We start from the raw sequence: 19,632 nt of genomic DNA on the forward strand, positions 1-19,632 counted from the left end.
GAAGCGCTGTACTTGGGCCGGGCCAGGATCTCTCAGTGGGTTCTCTGTCAGGAATGAATGGTTGGCATCATACTTTTTCTGGGTGAAATATAAGAAGTTTATGTAGTAACAGAGCTTGTTGAATCCAGAGCAGCCTGAAGTCTTGTAACACCCCCTGCACACACATGCCAGTGTTGGAGGTGAAAACAACAACGCATGTAAGAGATGAAGAATGATTGGGTTGCTACTATTTATGCTCTAATTTTCCCAACCAGTAATTGTTTTTTTCCATTGTGGAAATTGTCACCCTGTGGACATGTGGTTGAAGAGGTTTTGGAGGGGTTTTTTGATTGTTTGTGTGGGTGTTTTTTAAATCAGCTGTCCCTGCAGAAAGGATTACTGTATGTGTGTGGGTACTCCTGGTAAAGCAGGGGATGTTTGGAGCTGCAGGTCCTGCTCTTGGCTGTGATGGCTCTCAGTGAGGCATAGACGTATAAAGCTGTTTGGTATGTGCTACTGCAGGAAATACATGTGCAAACGTGGCATGATGTCTGTGGATGCAAGAGCATCTCTTTGGGAAATCTAGTGTTTGGTTTGCTGACAGCATTGCTGCAGTGAAACAACTTTTAGCTGCTTCTCACCCCCTTTTGTTTTATCTGTAAAATGGGTAATAGGGAACTTCCTAGAGAACCCAAACCTCAACTTTTATTAATTCATGGATTTTGTATACCTTTGAGGAGAGTATAAGCTGTAAATATCTGAAGCAGTATATCAACATTTCTGTGGTTTAAGCATCTGGGGATCCTCTTTTCTGAAGACACTGCTGTATTCTGTTTTGTGGCAATTCTGTGTTCAGCCCTTGGCATGCAAAGTCTCAGCACCTAAACCCTATGACTCCTTTCTGTGTGCAAACTCTTTTTTTTCCCTCTGTCAAGCCTCTCCTTCCTGTCCCTACAGGAAAGTGCCTGTTGTGTGCCCTGTGCCTTTAGAACAGAAGTGGATCTGGACTCCATGGTGTGTCGGGGTTATATGTGCCCGTACATCCACAGGCAGTGACCCCTCCCCAGCACAGACACAAGCCACAGCTACGCTCTGCACACAGGGCCAGTCCCCAGCGGGGCCATGGGCACACGTGGTGCCTCCCAAAGGGGCCGGAAGGTGGGTCACGTTCCCCGCTGCACCTCGGGAGCAGCCCCGCTGCTTGGCCATCAGCTCCCGGGAGGCTGTGACATTTGAGCTCCCAGCGCAGGGAGGTCAAACAAATTGAATTGCTCTCCAAATTAGCTGGATGTGGCTTTGATCACTGTCCATTTGAGACCTCATGTGTTTTAGCTGGAAAAATGCAGGAAGCCTTCCAGCCTCCTCCTGCAGCCAGGAGAGCTGCAGTGCCCCTGGCAAAGGCCTGAGCGCTCTGAGCGTGACTTCGGCTGCAGAGTTACTGCTGAAGCGTGGCCTCTACCGAGAACGGTCTCAGTACACCAGGCCTATCTCTTGCAGATGTTAATTCCTTGCTATTATCTTTACCAGTTCCAACAGAATAGTAAGCTGCAGTAAAGAGAGGGGATATGTTCAATTTAAGCAATGAGATTACTATGTTCTGAATAAAGCCACTTTCATTAATAATTACCTCTCTGCCATGACTTTAAATTCAAACAGCTGGACAGCCTCTGCTCTTTATTAATTTCCTTGGATCCTTTGGCATGAAGCCCTCAATTCCTGTGATGTAATGGTATAAAAAGTTGGCTCCTGCCTGAGCTTCCACCCACAAGTTCTAAATTTGGAGCATGGCAAATTTCTGCAGATTCCAGAGTCAGGCTATGTTCAAGACGTGCTGATGCCTTCGGTCCCATCCCATTGCACCAAACAACAAGATTGTGTGCTTTTTATAACTAGGATCATAAATATGACTCAGATGCACATGTTGTCTAAGTAAGCACTTGGGGTTGGCTATCACTTTATGGCACTGGGAAGAAGCCAAGCCAAATAAAAATTGTTTTGAGTAAATATTACATTTCTAGAGCATGAATAACTTTTCTCTGCAGCCAACGTGTCACTAATGGGAATAAGGAAGAAGACAGGGTGGGGGGAAAGCAGTAACTAAATCATCCCACTAAACACAGACAGTCTGCAGCAAGACCTGTTGTTTGGACTCGTCTGGGGTGTAATATCCCAGATAATTCTTAGCAGGTCTCAGCAAGGCCAGGAGTGATGGAAATAAACATAGCTCTAGAGCTGAGCACCATCGTGCAGCACAGCCCCCTCTTGGGTGGGATCTCCACCAGTACATTGAACAGGTGACCAAAGAATTGAGTGTCCTTCTCTCCTCCGCTCCCGAGAGTGTGGAGGCTCGAGCACGTGGATTGCTCCACGGAAATGGGGGCTGCTCCTCACATGCTCAGCACTAAGCCTGTGCACATGTCTGGTCAGGATCTGGGCCAAAAGGAAGGGTGATTTTTTCATCCTGCGACTCTGGGACCCCAGGGGATGTCTGCAGTGCTGAACATGGGGAAAGGGAAAATGAGCCCACGTGCTGCTTTGTGCCGCTGCTCCAGAGGCAAAGCAGCTGATCAGCTGCTCTCTGGGACAGCAATGCACCATCCCACCACCAGCACACGCCACTGCAGGGCTGGTTCATCATAGCTGCTGGCTCTGCTCCAGCTCTTCCAGCAAGAGACATGTCTCAGCCCCCCCCCCAAAACCCCAATTACTCCTGACCTGGAGCAGTACTCAGTGAGCAGCTTATGAAGTGCTTCATCTACTTGAATGCAAAGGGATAAAAACAATATTCTTTCTGTAAGAAATTTTCAAGAAACATTTCTGAGTAAAAGGAATCTCCAAGTTTCCCCAAAATTATAGCTAGATAGAAATTACAAGTGCAGTCGAGCTTTGAAAATCATCAATGGCTTTTCCATCTTCCTAACGGGCATGTAATCCTGAGCATGTGCATTCCTTTGTGTTGCACCTGTGATCTTTTTGCATATCAGATAAGTGCTTTCCTGAACTTTGCTGTCTTTTGCTTTTTTACAGGCTTCTTTGGCATAGCAGGAAGGATACCTGGCTTTAGAAGAGGAGTTCAGGCAGGAAACTGTAATGTTCCAGGAGGATTTCTGAGTCAAACAGGAGAGCAACTGGCTTCTCAAAGTGCATATTTCAGAGACCCCTAAAACATCCAGCTGCACATTTGGAGCAGGTAAGTGAGGAGGTGTAAAGAGCACTCAACGTTCTTATGTCCCAGGGCCCCTATCAGAAGCGTTTGAAGAGTTTTTCTGTGCACTGAGCTGGACTAGGGCTTGCAGATAAAATGTTTTAAGGACTGTGAGTCGTGCAACGATGACAGCCTTGACGTCAGCAGACCTGTACCTCCAGGGACGAGTGCTGTGAAATCAGTGCCGATTTGCCCAGCTAAGGCAGCTTTGACTGTGTTTCCAGGATCTGGGCGCTAAGTCTTTTTTCCGTGCCTCGCGAGCTGCCAGTGGTCACTTTCTGCCAGCAGAACAGCCCAAGCAGTCTACAAGGGACTGAACTCCCTCCCCTTTGTAATGCGTTTTACAATTCAGAGAAACTTTTGTAACACAGGAAAGTGGTTTTACATATCACAGATTCTAAATGGTTAGAACAGTTGGTAAATCCCAACTGCCTTTGGTAGACAAGAAAAAAAAACAGCAAAGAAAACATTCTGGCTTGCAGAATTAACAAAACTGGGAGCTGAAGATCCATTTGCAAGACCAAAAACATACTCAGGGAGTTCTGTTCTACTTGCAAGTGTGACACAAATACTGGAGCCTTCAACAAGTGGTTTGCACCTACCCGCAAAACTTATTGCTGAGAGCTGTAGATTTTAAGCTCTCAAAACTGTCCAGAGATGCAATGTCCAGGTAAGTCATGTCTAGAGTTACCCCAGGCTGTTCCTGGGGCTCCACACGCACCAAGGAGGGGCAAACCTACCTGGGATTGATTCAGCAGCCTGAATTAGAAATTATGAAAGAGGGCTTGGCTGGAGCTCAGTGTGACTTTATGACTACTCTCTCCATTTTCTTGACGCTTTGGGGGCAGCTACATCATGATTTAGCTCCACTTAATTTGCAGTTTTACCCAAGAGCTCAGAGGACATTTTCAGGCTACCAGGATCATGCATAAAGGTGGAGGAGCTGGAGGTGACCCAGGGGGTGCTGGCAGGGAATGGCACCCAGGAGGTTCTGGTTGTGCAGGAGTTGCCCTGGTACACGTGGCCCTTTCCAAAGGCCTCACACAACAGTCTCTGATTTGCACCTTGTGGATACAATTTCAGTTTATCACAGTATAGCTTAAAGAGTTCTGGTTTTAGGGACAGCTAATGTCTGACAGCTCATTGTTTTGCGGATGTCTGTGTGCTTTTTTGGTTTTTTAATGGGTAAATATTACTCACTGTCATTCACGTTTCATCTGTGAGCCACTGAGACATAAGGAGGTTAAGGGACCTGATGAAGGTGACAGCAAGTCAAATCGCTTGGAATTTTGTAGCTCTGAAATATCATCTTTCTAAAACAGGAAACCCTCTCAGGAGTAGTAGGTTTTCATTAAAACAACAGCTCAAACCTGTCTATCTTGATATATCAGGAAAAAGAGGAATGCAGAAAATGTGAGAGTTAGCTTAGTCTCTCTTAAACTAAACCACCAGGTTCACGTTCCTATGGAGAAACAAATACCCTGCAGGCATCATGGTGTCTTTGATTTATTTTTGGAAGTTGAAAACTCCCCCTTTTGGTGTCTGAGCTAAGTGAAAAACAAGAATTTAGTGGGCCAACAAAAAGGTTTGTGGAGGAAAAAACTCCACACCACTTCTCAAGAGTTTGTGACATGAGCAGTTGAGCTAATGTAATCCAACTTAGCCTCCCCTACATTTCAAAACTGGATTAAAGTTCATAAGCCGTGGAGGGAAAATGTTACCCAACAGAGTAACTGTGTGACTCTCACATTAGTGTCGGGCTTTTGCAGCTGGGGGTGCAGACCCTGGTTTCAGTCACCTGAACAAATCAGGGTGACTGACGTGCCCAGAGCACAGGAGGGGCTGCCCAGCCCATCGCGGTTCGCAGGGAGCCCGCCGCGGTGCGGCGCCGGAACGCCGACGGCCCTGTCCTTCGGCATCTGTCCGGTCCTCGCTCTTTTTACTCTTTGTCGAGGAGAAACCTGAGAGAAGGTTTCGGTGTGGCGTTAGGCGTGCTCGCCTCGCAGAGGCAGAGAGCAGTTTCCCTCCTGCAGCAGCAGTGCGCTGCTGCACGTACGCGGCTGACACAGCTCTGAGTGCGCTCCTCACTCACAGCGGGGAGGCGTCCGCGCGGCCCCGCGCCTGTGTGTGCGTGTGCCTGTGTGTACATGTGCCCGCGTGTGTGTACGTGTGCGTGTGTGCGTGTGCCTGTGTGTAGATGTGCCCGTGTGTGCGTGTGCCCGTGTGTGCCCGTGTGTGCCTGTGTGTACGTGTGCCTGTGTGCGTGTGCCTGTGTGTGTGTGCCTGTGTGTAGATGTGCCCGTGTGTGCGTGTGCCCGTGTGTGCCTGTGTGTACGTGTGCCTATGTGCGTGTGCCTGTGTGCGTGTGCCTGTGTGTAGATGTGCCCGTGTGTGCGTGTGCCCGTGTGCGCCCGTGTGTGCCTGTGTGTACGTGTGCCTATGTGCGTGTGCCTGTGTGCGTGTGCCTGTGTGCGTGTGCCCGGCTGTGCCCGTGTGCGTGTGCCCGTGTGTGCGTGTGTGTGCTTGTGCGTGTGCCGCGTGTGCCTGTGCCCGGGTACCTGTGTGCGTGTGCCTGTGTGCATGTGCCTGTGTGCGTGTGCCCGTGTGTGCCTGTGTGTGCGTGTGCCGTGTGCGTGTGCCCGTCTATGCGTGTGTGTGCTTGTGCCTGTGCGCGTGTGCCCGTGTGTGCGCGTGTGTGTGCTTGTGCCTGTGCGCGTGTGCCGCGTGTGCCTGTGCCCGGGTACCTGTGTGCGTGTGCCTGTGTGCGTGTGCCTGTGTGCGTGTGCCCGTGTGTGCCTGTGTGTGCGTGTGCCGTGTGCGTGTGCCCGTCTATGCGTGTGTGTGCTTGTGCCTGTGCGCGTGTGCCCGTGTGTGCGTGTGTGTGCGTGTGTGTGCTTGTGCCTGTGCGCGTGTGCCGCGTGTGCCTGTGCCCGGGTACCTGTGTGCGTGTGCCTGCGTGTGTGTGCTTGTGCCTGTGCACGTGTGCCCGTCTATGCGTGTGTGTGCTTGTGCCTGTGCGCGTGTGCCGTGTGTGCCTGTGTGTGTGTGCCTGTGTGTGTGTGCCTTGTGTGTGCCCTGTGTGCGTGTGCCGTGTGTGCGTGTGCCTGTGTGCGTGTGCCCGTCTGTGCGTGTGTGTGCTTGTGCCTGTGCGCGTGTGCCCGTGTGTGCCTGTGTGTGTGTGCCTGTGTGTGCGTGTGTGCGTGTGCCGCTGCCGCGGGGCCCTGTGCGGCCGCGGGGCCCGTCCGGCGGTGTCCGGCTGCCCTCTGTCGTCGGCCCATGGAGCCTCCCCCGAGCCACCGCGGACCCGACGACGAGGCCGTCCAAGTGGCAACCTCTGGTCTGCGTCCAAGCCGTGAGCATAATCCCGCCCAGACTCACCAGGGCCCCCCGCCACGGTATCTCCCGCATTCCTGCGGCAGATCTGGTATTTCTTATTGTTCTGCAGGTCTCTGGGGGAGCAGCTGCAGCTGCCGGGCCGGCCTGCCGGGGCAGGGGCTGGCGGAGGCCTGTGCCACGGGTCCCAGAGCTAACCGGGGGCTTTGGAAAAATCGTGTCAGTGTTCTCGCCCTGCTTCGGCATGCAGCGAGTCGGGGCTGAGCGGGGGGGTGAGATCCAAATGAGAAAAGAGCAGATAACAAGAGGGAGTGAGCGCCGGTGCGAGTTCGGCACGTGCTGCCCCGTGCCCTGCGCTGGCCCCGCGGGCTTTCTGCCAAACGGGCCGGGCAGCGGATGCGCGCTGGCTGGGCCTCTGGCACCTGGGGCCCGGGCACACAGTCGAGTGAGGCGTGAGGGCAGCAGCAGAGCTGTCTGAAGCTGTGCAGAACCGATCTGTACCCTGCAGAGACAGCAGAGACACCGGGACCAGCCTGGTCCAGGGAAAGCCATTGGCCCCTGGTATGGTTTTCTTTTTCCCTTTTCCTCTGGCGGGCAGTTCTGCCAAGCTTGTATGGCACCTTGTGTGTGCTTGGGCCCAGCCCTTGGTGCCCATCTCTTGGAAATAGGAGTTTGGATTTTTGGATTTGCTGGCTTGAGGTGGCCTGAGAGCAGTTGTGGGTTTGGCTTTTGTCCTCTGTGGTAGTGGCAGTGAAGGCAGCACGTGGGATCAGGGGCAGGCGAGTTCCTTTTGTAAGCAGGGCCATGTGCAGCTACACTGCAAGACCTGACTTGGGCTGAGGGTTGTTTCTGGCCAAGCAGCCCTCCAGGACAGGCCAGCAGTGACCCCCTTGAGCATCACACAGCTCTCCCAAACAGTAATGGTCCTGCTAAGTGCAGAAGATGCCACCTCCATACCCACACAGAGAGCAGTCCCACACTGACTGCCTGGGCCCCTCCACACCACTCAGCTTTTTTGAGAGACCTATGTGTAAGCTGACTGTGCCTGTCTTTCTTCTCTCTGGGAAAAAGAAACCCAGAGCAAACATCTTTCTGGCAGTCAGGAAAACCCATCTGTGAAGTGGGGCATGCTCCTCCCTCTCAGACAGATACTGTGGTCATCTTCATAGCTTGGAAAAAGCAAAATGGTTGGGAAAACACCACCCCAGGCTGCTGCAAATGAGAAATTTCAGTCCCAGCTTATGCTTTAAGACTTTCTAAATGTGTCTAAGCAAAGTCTGACCTTAGGTAGGATTTTAAGTGGGTTTTTTTTTTTCCTTTTTCAGTCAGAACTGAGGAACCAACACCCCAGAAGACCTGGGCTTCCCCAGCACTTGCACACTGTGTCAGGGCTGAGCTGCACAAGCCTCTTTGGAGTGGAAAGATAAGTCCCTGTGCTCTGGTAGGCATTGAAAAAGCTAATAAATGTCAACATTGGGGAAGCCCAAGCTGCTTTGGAAACTGTCTCATGTCAATGCTTGAGTTTTTAATCCCATCAAGATGCTAAAGTGTTCAAGTCAGACTTGTTGGCCAAGTTAGGTGAAAGGACATGGATACCTTGTGCAACCGTGGGCGAGAGCAGCCAACAGAGACCTGTGCAGATCGCACTTCAACGTCCTCACCAACACCCTGGAGGTTCCTTGTGATGAAATTTGCTGTTGTGTGCTCAGAAAATAGGTGACAATAGGTAAGTGTTTGCACAAAGACTTTACCAGGCCCAGATCCTGTAAAAGCTGTTTGTATGCTGTAGCCATGGCAGGTACCTCCTTTAACTGGCAGTGGCATTAACAACAGTGTATAAAGCTGGTGCTAGAGTAAGCTCCCGTGGTAGGCAGCAGAGCAGTGTGAGCAATGAGCACACTGATAAAGGTAAAAAAGGGTTTTTTTTTTATTTATTAAAGAATATAGAGTAATGTGGGAAAGTGAGTGCAATTGTCCTGGGGGTTGTGATTCCCTTTAATTTTATTTTATGAACATTCTGCCCAGTCCTGGTTTTCCCTCTGGCCAGCTGCTCACACCCTTTTACATTACCTCTGTTGATTAGGCTCAAATATCAGAAAGGAGAAGGAGGAGGGCTTCTGGTCAAGTGGTCTTTCTGAGATCATGCTTGCAGGTGTTAAAACCTGCTGCCTTAAATCTCTCTCTCAAGGCTCTTCAGGATGTTTTTAATCTTTTGGTTTGCATCACATTGTTCCAATCTCCATTTATTTTGGAAGTAAGAAGCAGCTACCTATCTCCAAACATATTTTTATCTGAAGTGTTAAACAGCTACTGGCCTTTCCTTTTTTTGAAGGATATGGACTTTTGACATGCCTAGAAAGCCAGGTTGTAAAACACTCCTTTTCTGTACTTTCACTTCCCTGCCATTACCAGCGAGCCAAAGTTCACAGTGAGACTCAGTGGATGAAAATCACAAGTGTCTGAATTCATGTAGCATCACAAACTTTGTGTTTTACTTTGGACCTTGGGGCCATATCAGCAGTAACAAGAGTCCTCTATGTGGCTGCTCACCCTGCCAGGTGTTTCAGACCATGGGCTGGTGTTTTGTCTCCCTGTGAGTCTGAGTCCCGTTCCCAAGAGGGGAGTAGGTGTGAGCTGGCATGTTGCACATTCATCTCTCAGCCCCAGTCCTGCAGCCCTGAGGCTGTTTTTGGCCTGCAATCCATGAGCACTGTTCAGTAGGAGAGGGAGAATGAGCTGGGTGTGAATGATAAACAAGGCACATACATGAGGCACCTGGGAAAACATTCTTTACAGGTGAGGAACCTTTCTTACACGTTTCTCCTCGCCCTGCTTTATTCACAATAGGAAAGCTGTATGGCAGCTGAGGGCTTGCAGGATGGTGGATCTGGCTGTACACATTGTCCTTCTGTGGTGCAGCTTTCTTTTGGAAAATATGCCTGAATTGACCCTGAGCATCAGTTTATCCTGGGCCAGTGGTGACGCCTGTCTTGTAAAATCCTTTTTCCTGGGCTGACAGGGACATCTCTGGGATCAGATGCACCGAGCTGAGCTGACAGATGAACCGGCCTGGCTCGTGAACTCACGGATGACAGCGTGCAGTGCCGTCATCGGAATACAGCAGGAACCGTGGTTCACTGCAGGTTTTCCAGCCTCTGTGCGTCATTGTGTCTCCGTCTCGTAACCGGCGGCTGCGGGCGGAGCGGAGCCCGAGGGCGGGTGGCGCTGCCCAGCGCCGCCAGGGGGCAGCCGCGGCCCGGGAATGGGACGGGGCGGCGGGACCGGGGCAGGGGACGGACGGGGCTGGGGACAGACACGGGGCCGGCGTGTGGCACAGGGGCAGCGCACATACTTCACCTGTCTAAGCTAGCAGAGCAGTTATTGTCAGATTGCTTTTACCGAAATGGATGACAGGGCAGCTACGGGCCCAGAAGGGCTGTGTGACAACACGGCTGCATCTCTTGGAGTTGAGTCCCTGCCCCAGCATACCGATAGTGTCCCAACATACTGTCCTGTGTGGGTTTTGCTCTTTTTTTTTTGGCTGTTCATGCAGGAAAGGTAACAGAAGTAATGCGAGATGCTGAAAAGCCTCCTGTTACCGTTGGGAACTATGTGAACAAAGATGTAACAGTCTCAGAAATCAGCTCCATAAAAAATGATAACCTGAGAAAAGACAAGAGGAGAAAAAACAAACAAACAAAAACCTGTGCTCTTGGTTTGCAGGACTGTTCCAGCATCAGCAAGGGGTAGACTTGACCGTGGCAGTCACAACAAGCGGCCGGAGCCCTCAGGCACAGCAGACGCAGCTTTCCCCTGGCCCCTGCGTGTAAGTAAGCCCAGCACGTGTGAGGCTCTAGGCTGCTGCAAGGCTCCTCGGGCCGAACAGACACGGGCGTAGCATCACCTTTTCCTGAGCAGATCCTCGCCTTCAGCAGGCTCGTGTGATTTGTGGAATAGGTAGGAGTGCTGTGACCTTTGGGCTCACAGGAAATGATCCCGCAGCAGGGGTGTGGTTTTTCCAGCCGCACTGTTTCATGACGTGGTGACTGACTCACAGCTCTTTAACGTGCTGTGTTTGTTTAGTGCAGCTTTAAAAGACTTTGTCTAAGGTTGTTTTTTTGCTCAAAATGCAATTGGTTTCTTTTTAAACCACTCTCTTCCAGCAGTTTTACTGTGTAACTAGTCACACAAAGCCACCTTAATTTCTCAGATCAAGTAGGGACAACAAACCTAAAAGGAGACTTGTCTCATTTCCTCTTCTAATGGTGACTAACTCCAGCCAGCCGTTAGTGGGTGAGGTGTTGCAGAAGGCCTGCATGCAGCAGCACAGGGCTGTGTCTGCTCCCTCCCTCCCCAGCCATTCCCCACTTGGCGGACACGAGTGGGTCTGTCCTTGTCCCAGGCTCACACTCCAGCTGCTGCTGGGCTCGTGCAGACCTGACCTTTCTCTCCCTTTGCTTCCCACCCAGTGTGCTGTGTGTATCAGGAACCTGTGCTCTCACCCTACAGCATCTGAGCACTGCTGTAACAGATGAGCATCAAGGGCTCCTGAACGTGAACTCTAAGAGAAGTGGTGCTGTTATGACATACAAAGTGTAGTTTGTGTGTTTCCAGTGCCTGGATTTAGGGTAAATCCACATCCCATCAATCAGCCCCTTAAGAGTACTTTTTTCCCATCGCTGTAATACACACACCCCCACCCACCCTATCCCACCCCAATTTTTGGAACCAGACTCCAGTAACCCCAAAGAAACCCATGCAAAAAGGCATAAATGAATTCAGAAATGTAAATGACTTTGTATTACTTTATTAAACAGCCAATTCTAAAGAACAGTAAAAAATATGAAAACATGCATCATTTGGTGTTCTTAAAAAATATTTGTCCAAAATAGAACTGTTAGAAAAAATTAAACAAGTTTAGCCCCAATACACCGTTTGCTCTCTACGTGAAAGATGTTTGGTAGTCATAAATACTGTTCCATCTTCCTTAAGAAAGTTTAACAATGTATACATTAGTATTTCTATTACAGGGGGTTTTTTTTCACATTTCTTCTGTAAACATGATCAATTTTAAAAATGCCTTGTTAGCCAGCTAAAGAAACTGCTGCTCTCCTGTACAGTAAATACAAATGGGAAGATCCCAGACTTCCCTGCTATTCTAATCAGCACTCTATTGACTGAGACATTAAAGATATCAATTAGTATAAAAATACAATCAGAGAATAAATGTCTGAGAAGATTCAGTGTTTGGGTGAGTCTTAGTTAATAGGCAAATAAAATGCTATTGGCTTCCAAACCTGAAGATCACTTCTGTTCAGCTTTTGCTCTTTGAGATCCAAGTGTCACAGTGCTGCACTGGTTATCCACCTGAAACTTCACTTCTTTCTTACTGAAAATAATTTAACATGTAGCTGAACTAAAAAGCAGGTGCTGAGAGAGGGTCTGGGTTTGGGGTACGTACAAAGGTCAAACAACGCTGACTCCGAGGGGCCCCCCAGCCACCTGCTGCTCGGGATGGGGGCTTAGTTCCCCAAAGGCCCATGTCATGCAGCAGAAATGCTATTTCCCTTGGCAAGAGGTTGACTTTATGTCTGGTGGGGGAGATCTACAAAGCAAAATCACAGACTTGGTCCTTTTCCCCACAGAAACAGAAATCCCTGGCTTTGTCCTCAGAGTTTTGAGGCGGATCATGAGCCTTGCTGCAGCGACACTCACTTTATTTTACTGACAAGAACCGATTTTTCTCAAGCCCTATTGCAATGTGTTTGTTTATCATTTTCATTTAAAATTTCGTTTTCCTCTTTTTCACCTGGCCCCCAATTAAGACAAAAGTGCAGCATCCAAACAGGTGGTATGTTACAAATCAGAGTTCTTGCACAAACATGGCCTTGATGCAGATGGTACCAGCCTGTGTGTGCTACCAGCTTCCCATCATCTGCTCCCAAAATCTCTTAAGTCCAAACTGCATCTTTTTTTTTCATTTTAGCACTTCTCAAGTATGAGACAGTACAGGAACAATCTCACATGGCTACTTTTTCCACAGGTGTTACAGCAGCATTTTGTATGTGTCTCTTTCCAGTTATTGTGTTTGGATTTCTGCAAACAGAGGATAATGGGACACACAATCTGACCAGCCCGGGGGCCCCCAGTGATGCAGCCTCTCCTCCCTAAGGAAGAAGGTATCCAAGCATGAAGCACCATGTGAAGAGCAACAGCTGGTGAGAAAGAAACAACTGGCAGTTCCGAGGCAGGAAAGGTAACCCTCTACCTGTCTGGGACTATTTATCCCGGGTTTGAGTTACACCAACTGAACAGTGAAACAGTTGCTTCCCTCACTGATTGGCACAAAGGTGACACTGCCTGCTGGGTTAGATGCTGTCAGATTGTTACTGGCCAGTATAGAAACAATTCTCTCACCTGCTACATTTACATCAAAATCTTGAGCTGCAAAGTTTTGTATAAAAGAACAGAACTTCTAGAAATGTGAGGGAAAACAGCAAGTACTGTCAAACACCACACGTTGTAAGTGCTGAGCTCAGAGCAGGCACTCCTATGTGGCAAACAGAAAGTACTTCCTTTGTCAAAAGGCCCAATCTGCTGCGCAAACTATGACCTTTGTAAGCGAGAAGCTGCTCTGTGCAAAGCAGGAGGAAGGAAGGTGGGCTCCTGGTCAAGCTGCTCTGTGCAAAGCAGGAGGAGGGAACGCGGGCTCCTGGTCACGATACGTCAGCTACTGTCATTACTCAGAAGTGGGTTTTTTCCCTTTCCAGCTCTTTTGTCTTTGCTCAAGTTCAGCTTCAGTGAAGGCGGCTGGGCCCCAGTGTGTGATCAAGTGAGGATTCTTGGAGCCTAGAAGACAGAGGGCAGTGCCTGAGATGGTGTTTCTGAGAGGGTCATGGCTCCACAGGCTCATTTGCTATGTGCTGTCCCTTCTGTGCCTGGAAACGCTCTCAGAGGCCACCTGAGACCCTGCCTAACCCAGGAGAGGGGAACACCAGGAACACCCTCAGCAAAGGTGTGTAGTGGGAGTTGTCAACTGCTGCAATTTTTGGCATCCTTGTCTTCCAGCCTCCCCCCACCCTGCCCCATGTAGTAAAAATCTTAGTAAACTCCTCTTCCTCTTGCCTTTAGAGATGTCCTTGAGGGAAAGGAAGCTCTCAAGCTCTGCATTACAAAGCCCCTGGGCTGGCATGTTGTTAATTAAGCTAAGAAATTAAACTTTTCCCCCACATTAAATATTTTAGCTATCTTTACTTCATGATTTTTGGCAACCAGCATTTATGCTAACTGCATGAAACACCCAAACCATGCAATGTTCAGGCTGACCCTTGCTTTGTTTCAAAGAATAAGAATTTGAAACGTTGTTATAGTAGGGCCAGTAGAGGCATGACATTTACCAGCAGCAGTTCTCGCCACTGTGGTGTTTGTAGGCTGCTGTGAAACTACCAAGCTCCAGGAAAAGGCCGACTGCAGTGCATCATCCCTAGGTGATCCACATCCAACAGACAGAATGAAGGCGTGGCTTTGGTGACTTTGCTGTTGCTATCTTACCTGGCTCTACTAGTCGAATTAATCCCTCGTGATGAGCTACTTTATCTTTCCAGCTTTTGGTGTTATTAGCTGCTGTTTCCAACTTCTTCTTAACCTCCTGAAATAAGATACAGTCCATGTGAAAACAAGAACAACTTCACTTTATTTTTATATAAGCACATCTTCTTGAACCTAAAGACAGAACCACATTACTTCAGCCAGCACTCCACTCAATGCAGACAGGAGAACTTCCCTTCTAACCATCCTAAGCCATTCCATCAGTCCCCAGCTGTGTAAAGGTAAGCTGTCAAACCAGAATCCCAAGATAGCAAGGTTTTACAAGATCCCACAGGTGTGTAAGTAGGGCTACTCTTCATGAAGAGTGAAAGCATACACTATAGTTTCAAAACAAAGATGCATTTTCTGTTCCAAACTGAGACCCGCTCATGGGTCTCTCACTCTCATAACTTGTAAGATGTAAGCTAGAGGAGGGAGATCTGCTGCTACACTCAGGCAAGAAAGGTGTTCCCCCAGCCACTCCAGTCTGTTGGTCAATTCCAAACAGAAGCCCTGAATGATTAAGTATTTCTAAAATGATGAGTCAGCTGTCACAGTGACCTGCTCCATCGTTTGTTTCGTGGATTTCTTTGTTTGGGGAGGTTTTGTGTCTATTGTATTCAGCAATTCCTTTGGTGTAATAAATGATGTTTCACATATAAAAAGCCTGAGATGCCATCTAAAAAAATTTCAAGTATTAGCCAAAAGCCACCTAATGCTGGTGTCAGGTGTGACACCAGCCTGGTAAGTTGCAATGTAGCCAGAAGTACCCACTCTGGGCCATCGCCTGCAGTCACTGAAGCTCTTGCATTGTGCCAGCTGAGGCAGCTCACCAGCCTGTCCTTCACAGAGCTAATCTCAACAGCACAGACAGCATAAACACATTCCCTAGTTAAGCAGAAACCCCGTCATGTTTTGATTCCTGACCTAAATACACACAGGATCAACACCTCTCTAGCCCTTGAAAGTACACTGCACCTCAGACTCTGTACTCGATGATTCCAACTCTCATTTCTTCCACGAATACAGCTCCTGGCCTTTACCAAACACAGCTGAGCAGAGAACAGGCCTGGCATGTGGGACGGAAGCCCTGCTGCACATTGAGGACCTGAGCTAACTCCTGGCTATCCTTGCCATCAGTTCAGTGCTTAAATACCTTGTAGAGCAGCAAGGGCTGAGAGAAGCACGTTGAGTTTTCATCAGCAGGAGACAATATTGCCCCATGACATCATCACAACATTTGCAAGAATAAGCAATTCAAAAGCAGAAGGTATTTAGTTATGACAGCCATGGGACTGTGTTAGAAGTTCATCTACAGTAGAAGACAAATGTACACAGAGTTCTCCAGGATATGGCTGAGCTGGCTTGCATGCGAGTTGGGACAAAAGGAGAAAGGTATGTCTATAAAAGAAGGTGGTATGTCTATAATGTCCTCTTCTTCACATGTATCTACTGCTCTGGGCCAAAAGAACCCCAATCCTTGACATTGATGACCTTCAAATTCAGTTCAACTACTGAATACCTGGCGGAGTATGAGAGCTTGATGAACAGAACAGCTCACCTCGTATCGCTCAAGGGCCTCCTTCCTTTCCAGTTCAAGTTGTTCCAGTTGCTGCATAGCATCTTGAAGAGCCTGTTCCTTCATCAATCTCTGGTTTTCTAGCTCTTGTTTCTCTGCTTCTGTCATCTGAATGGTCTGTTGCTGCTGCAAGTGCCATTTTTCCAGTTCAGCTCTCTTTGCTGACTCCTCTTCCAGTAATCTGCAACAGGGATGGCCACGTGAAGTGCCCGTTCAGGTGCAGTGTACCCGTTACACAGCCCACAGCTGGGCAAGCCAACACTATTCTTTTCTTTCCATTTTTAAAGTACTTGGGAAGCGGGAAAAAAAAGTTATTGCTCATTGGCTGGTCTTCAGGTAAAGCTCAAAATCATGCCAGCAGTGCCAGCAGTCTGACTGCTACAGAAGGGCTATTCATTATTTAGTCAATAATGCAAATACACAGCACTGAAACCCGCAGGATAAACAAGCCTGCATAACTTACCGTAATTATCTTAGCAGAACCGAGGAGTTGAAGAAACAAACCACATTAAACAAAGCCTATATGAGTAAAAGGAGACTTAATCCTTTATCAGATGTAATTTAAACCTGTGAGACAGTAAGTCTTATTTACAGTTGTTGCTTCCTAAAAGACATAATTGAAAGTTCTGTACAGAGCAATCGCAGTTTTTCAAGTGCTGACATACACAACACCTTTCTGAAACTGCTGAGCCCTCCCCTGGCTATGGGCTAATCAAACATATTAAGAAATCACGAACATCAGCTTTACCCCTCATATCTTAAGGGAAAGAAAATCTATCCTGTGTTTGGACTTCAAACTAGTTCCCCCTTCCCTGCAGGGTGCCCAAGATGCAATCAATGTTTAACACTATGGCACAGGTATTTATTCTTGCATGGGAGGGTGGAGAAGTTAAATAAATCTCTACCAGGTCAAAGCCATACCTGGCCTGAAGTTTCCTTACAGTCTCTTCATCTTGACGTGCCTGTTTCTCATCCTCCAAAGCTTCCTGTAGCTGCTTATACATTTCTTCCAGTTCACGTACTCTCTGTAAATACTGTTCCAATTCAGATGATTTCTGAGCAACCTGCTCTTCCATTTTCTGTCTCACCTAGCAGCATAAATTTAGGACACATATGAGCTATCATTCAACTTGGGCTTTCCTCAGATCAGAGACAAACCTCTTCCTGCTGCTCATGGAGCAAAACTGCTAAAACTGAGTCTAGGTTTGTAGGTGTGTAACTAAGAGCATTTTAAAATATACACAATAATACAGGTTCCTCACGTTGCCCCACTTCATGCAGCACAGGGTTTTTTACAAAGGCTTAAACCTAACTTCAATCATCAGTGTGATCTTGCCAGTTTATGAGTTTCAGTTTACACTAAACTGAAAGAAACGAAAACTTGTGGAGTGCCCAGACACAAAGGTCAGGCTGGTTTAATGACACTGTTCCACTCCTTCCCTCAGGCAAGTCCTCCCTTGGCAGCAGTCTACTTCACACACATCTGCGTGATGGCACCCACAACATGAGAGGGAGAAAGGGGTGGGAATCGGCTAAGAAGCTTGGCTTTGCTAAGAGAAGAACACAACTGTAACACAAAACAGTAAGGGATAGAGGAAGGCAAGGGAATGCTGCAAGTCCACAGCCATCCTGTTCCTGATCCTCACTCCCCCCATTCATCACTGGCCAGAGCAGGAAAGCCTGGGTGCAGCTGTGGCAGAGCCCTCCCAGGCAGTGCCTAAGCTGCTGCATTTGCACCACAGCCCCAGCAGCCTGCACCACACGGCATCTGCTTCACAGAAGGCACACGCAGCTCCTGAGGCCAGCACAAAAGGCTTGCTGTCACGTGTGGCAGGATGGCATGTCCTGCTCCACTGCTTTCCCTCAGCTAACCGAAGCCTCCCTGATCCAAAAGCGGTGGCAGTCAGGAATTCACACTCAGCCCATAAAGCAGCACTATGTGCACTTACGTTCCACGACCTTCCACTGCACCAACTTGACTATTCCTCCTTCATTTCTCTAGCTATCAGAAAAGCCTGTTACACCTGACAGAGCCCTGGAAGGCTGAAAATCAGTTCTTTTGGAAATTCTCAGTGTGGATTACAATAACAGCATTGTTAAGCTCCACCATTTTGTTCATTTTTTTATGTTTGTGTGTGTGTGTGTGTATAAAAGTCAAAGAAGAAACAGTATAAAAACACTCAATTGTTTTAGTAATATATTCAAGTTAGAAAATTCCTAAAATGCATTTTGATTACACCCATGTTCATTTTGCACAGTCACACAGTGTGTACTGGCCTCTGGTTCTCCATCTCTGAAAACTGCAAGGATAACTTCAGTCTGCATTTATCTTTCAAACAGTAATGCTTCTCCTGATTTTCCAATAATATTTAAGCTTTGAATGCTACAGAACCTGCAGACATGCTGTTCCAGTGCTTGAATTCCCTAGTACAATATTTAATCCCCCCACCTCCACTAAGTGCACGAGAGGCTGCACACTCCAGCCTCCCCCGAAACCCACGGCTTCCAGCCACTGCTGAGCACGTTGCTCAGTGGAGGCAGCACAGCAAAAAAACCCCACATGCACTACTCACCATTTTTTCTCTCTCCAGCTCCGAACTGAAGCGATCTTGTAATTCCACTTGAGTCTGAAGTCTCTTCTTCTCTTCCTCAGCAGCACGAGCAGCTGCTGCTTCCAGTTGCTGGAAGAGAAAGGCAGGGGGTGGAGGGGGAAGAAAAGAAGGAAAAAGCAATCTGTTGAAACCAAAGCATTTGGAGGGAATGGAATTTTAGTTAAAACCAGAAAAAAGTTAACAAAAATGTAAGAAACCTTCAAAAGCAATTAGGCACCAGCTTCTTTAAATCTATATCTGAGGCCATTCTAAATCTCTAATGTTTAGTCTTGTTATTTGCAAGATAATTTTAAATTTTCCAATGACAAGTTCATAATCAGAGTGCCTCCAACTTTCCCTTGAGTCCCACTTTGCACAACAAATAGAAATCACCGCATTTCCTTCTCTATGGCATATAAGACTGAAAACTATCATGGAAAACCAGGTCCCAGGCAGGACTGGACAGGAGTTCCAACATGCCCATGTATAGTTCATACAGAAACAGAAGTGAGAAGCACTGAATTGCCATGGGAAAGCAGAAGTGCCACAAACTTTGACTATAATAAGTGATTGCGCTATTGTGAATCACATCCCTTGAACATCCCCTAAATTGCCATGTAAGGTAAATAAAATTCCAGTTGATAATCACCACCTGAAATTACAGGGGGAAAAAAAATCAGCCCAGTCAGAGCTAAGGCCTAGGAAACAGCTGCTGGTACTTTCATGCCCTTTTGCAACTCGGTTAACTTTTTTTTGGCATCTTGACTTCACATACAAAGATAGTTGTCACAGTTTTTCCTTTCACCGGGATTTTGACAGCATGTATTTTTAGGTTAGAAGTGTACAAGTACCAGCCAAAACTTTACCAAGAAAACAGAATTCTTTCCAGGTGTTTTCCTAAGAAACTTACCTGATGGAAGGAAACATGGCAAGCACCCTGCTTTTGTAATACACCAGGCTGGCAAAATTATTTCCACAGACCTTCAGTAGGAGCAGGATGCCCCATCTCCTTTAGTTCTTTTGGAAGGTACCACAGCTAAACCATCTCCCCCATACAATCTAGATGAACTAATGAGATGCCCAACCAATTAAAACTTCCAAGCTGATACTCGTGTCTCTAGTCCGAAATAGATGGGGAGAGGGACAGGAGAAGGCTCCTAGCTTGGTTTTGAGCTGTAGAAGATAGTACAGAACTGCTGTCCTGTGAAAGGTTTAAATGACACCAGGCTTTTAGAAGTAGTACTCCTCCTCTGCCAGAACAGTTCAAAGCATGCAACTGTAGTCAAATCCAAAGTGCCCATTGAAGCGAAATTTTCTTTTCCTTCTCTGCTTTGAAATGAAACAAACCTTGCCTATCC

General features: G+C 47.9%; 1 protein-coding gene across 1 annotated transcript in view; it reads right to left on the reverse strand.

Annotated features, from left to right (window-relative positions):
- Nucleotides 1-11,302: 11,302 nt before the first annotated feature.
- Nucleotides 11,303-19,632, reverse strand: part of SWAP70 (switching B cell complex subunit SWAP70) — a 40,232-nt gene continuing 31,902 nt past the window's right edge. The window contains exons 8-12 of the mRNA XM_061999643.1: nt 18,257-18,364; nt 16,605-16,771; nt 15,666-15,864; nt 14,069-14,165; nt 11,303-13,366 (exon numbers count right to left, since the gene is read on the reverse strand). Of these exons, the coding sequence (XP_061855627.1) occupies nt 13,257-13,366; nt 14,069-14,165; nt 15,666-15,864; nt 16,605-16,771; nt 18,257-18,364 (681 nt within the window). The 3' untranslated portion in view covers nt 11,303-13,256. The remainder of the gene's footprint in view (nt 13,367-14,068; nt 14,166-15,665; nt 15,865-16,604; nt 16,772-18,256; nt 18,365-19,632) is intronic.

This window comes from Colius striatus, chromosome 7, assembly GCF_028858725.1.
Source record: "Colius striatus isolate bColStr4 chromosome 7, bColStr4.1.hap1, whole genome shotgun sequence".
NCBI classification, from domain to species: domain Eukaryota; kingdom Metazoa; phylum Chordata; class Aves; order Coliiformes; family Coliidae; genus Colius; species Colius striatus.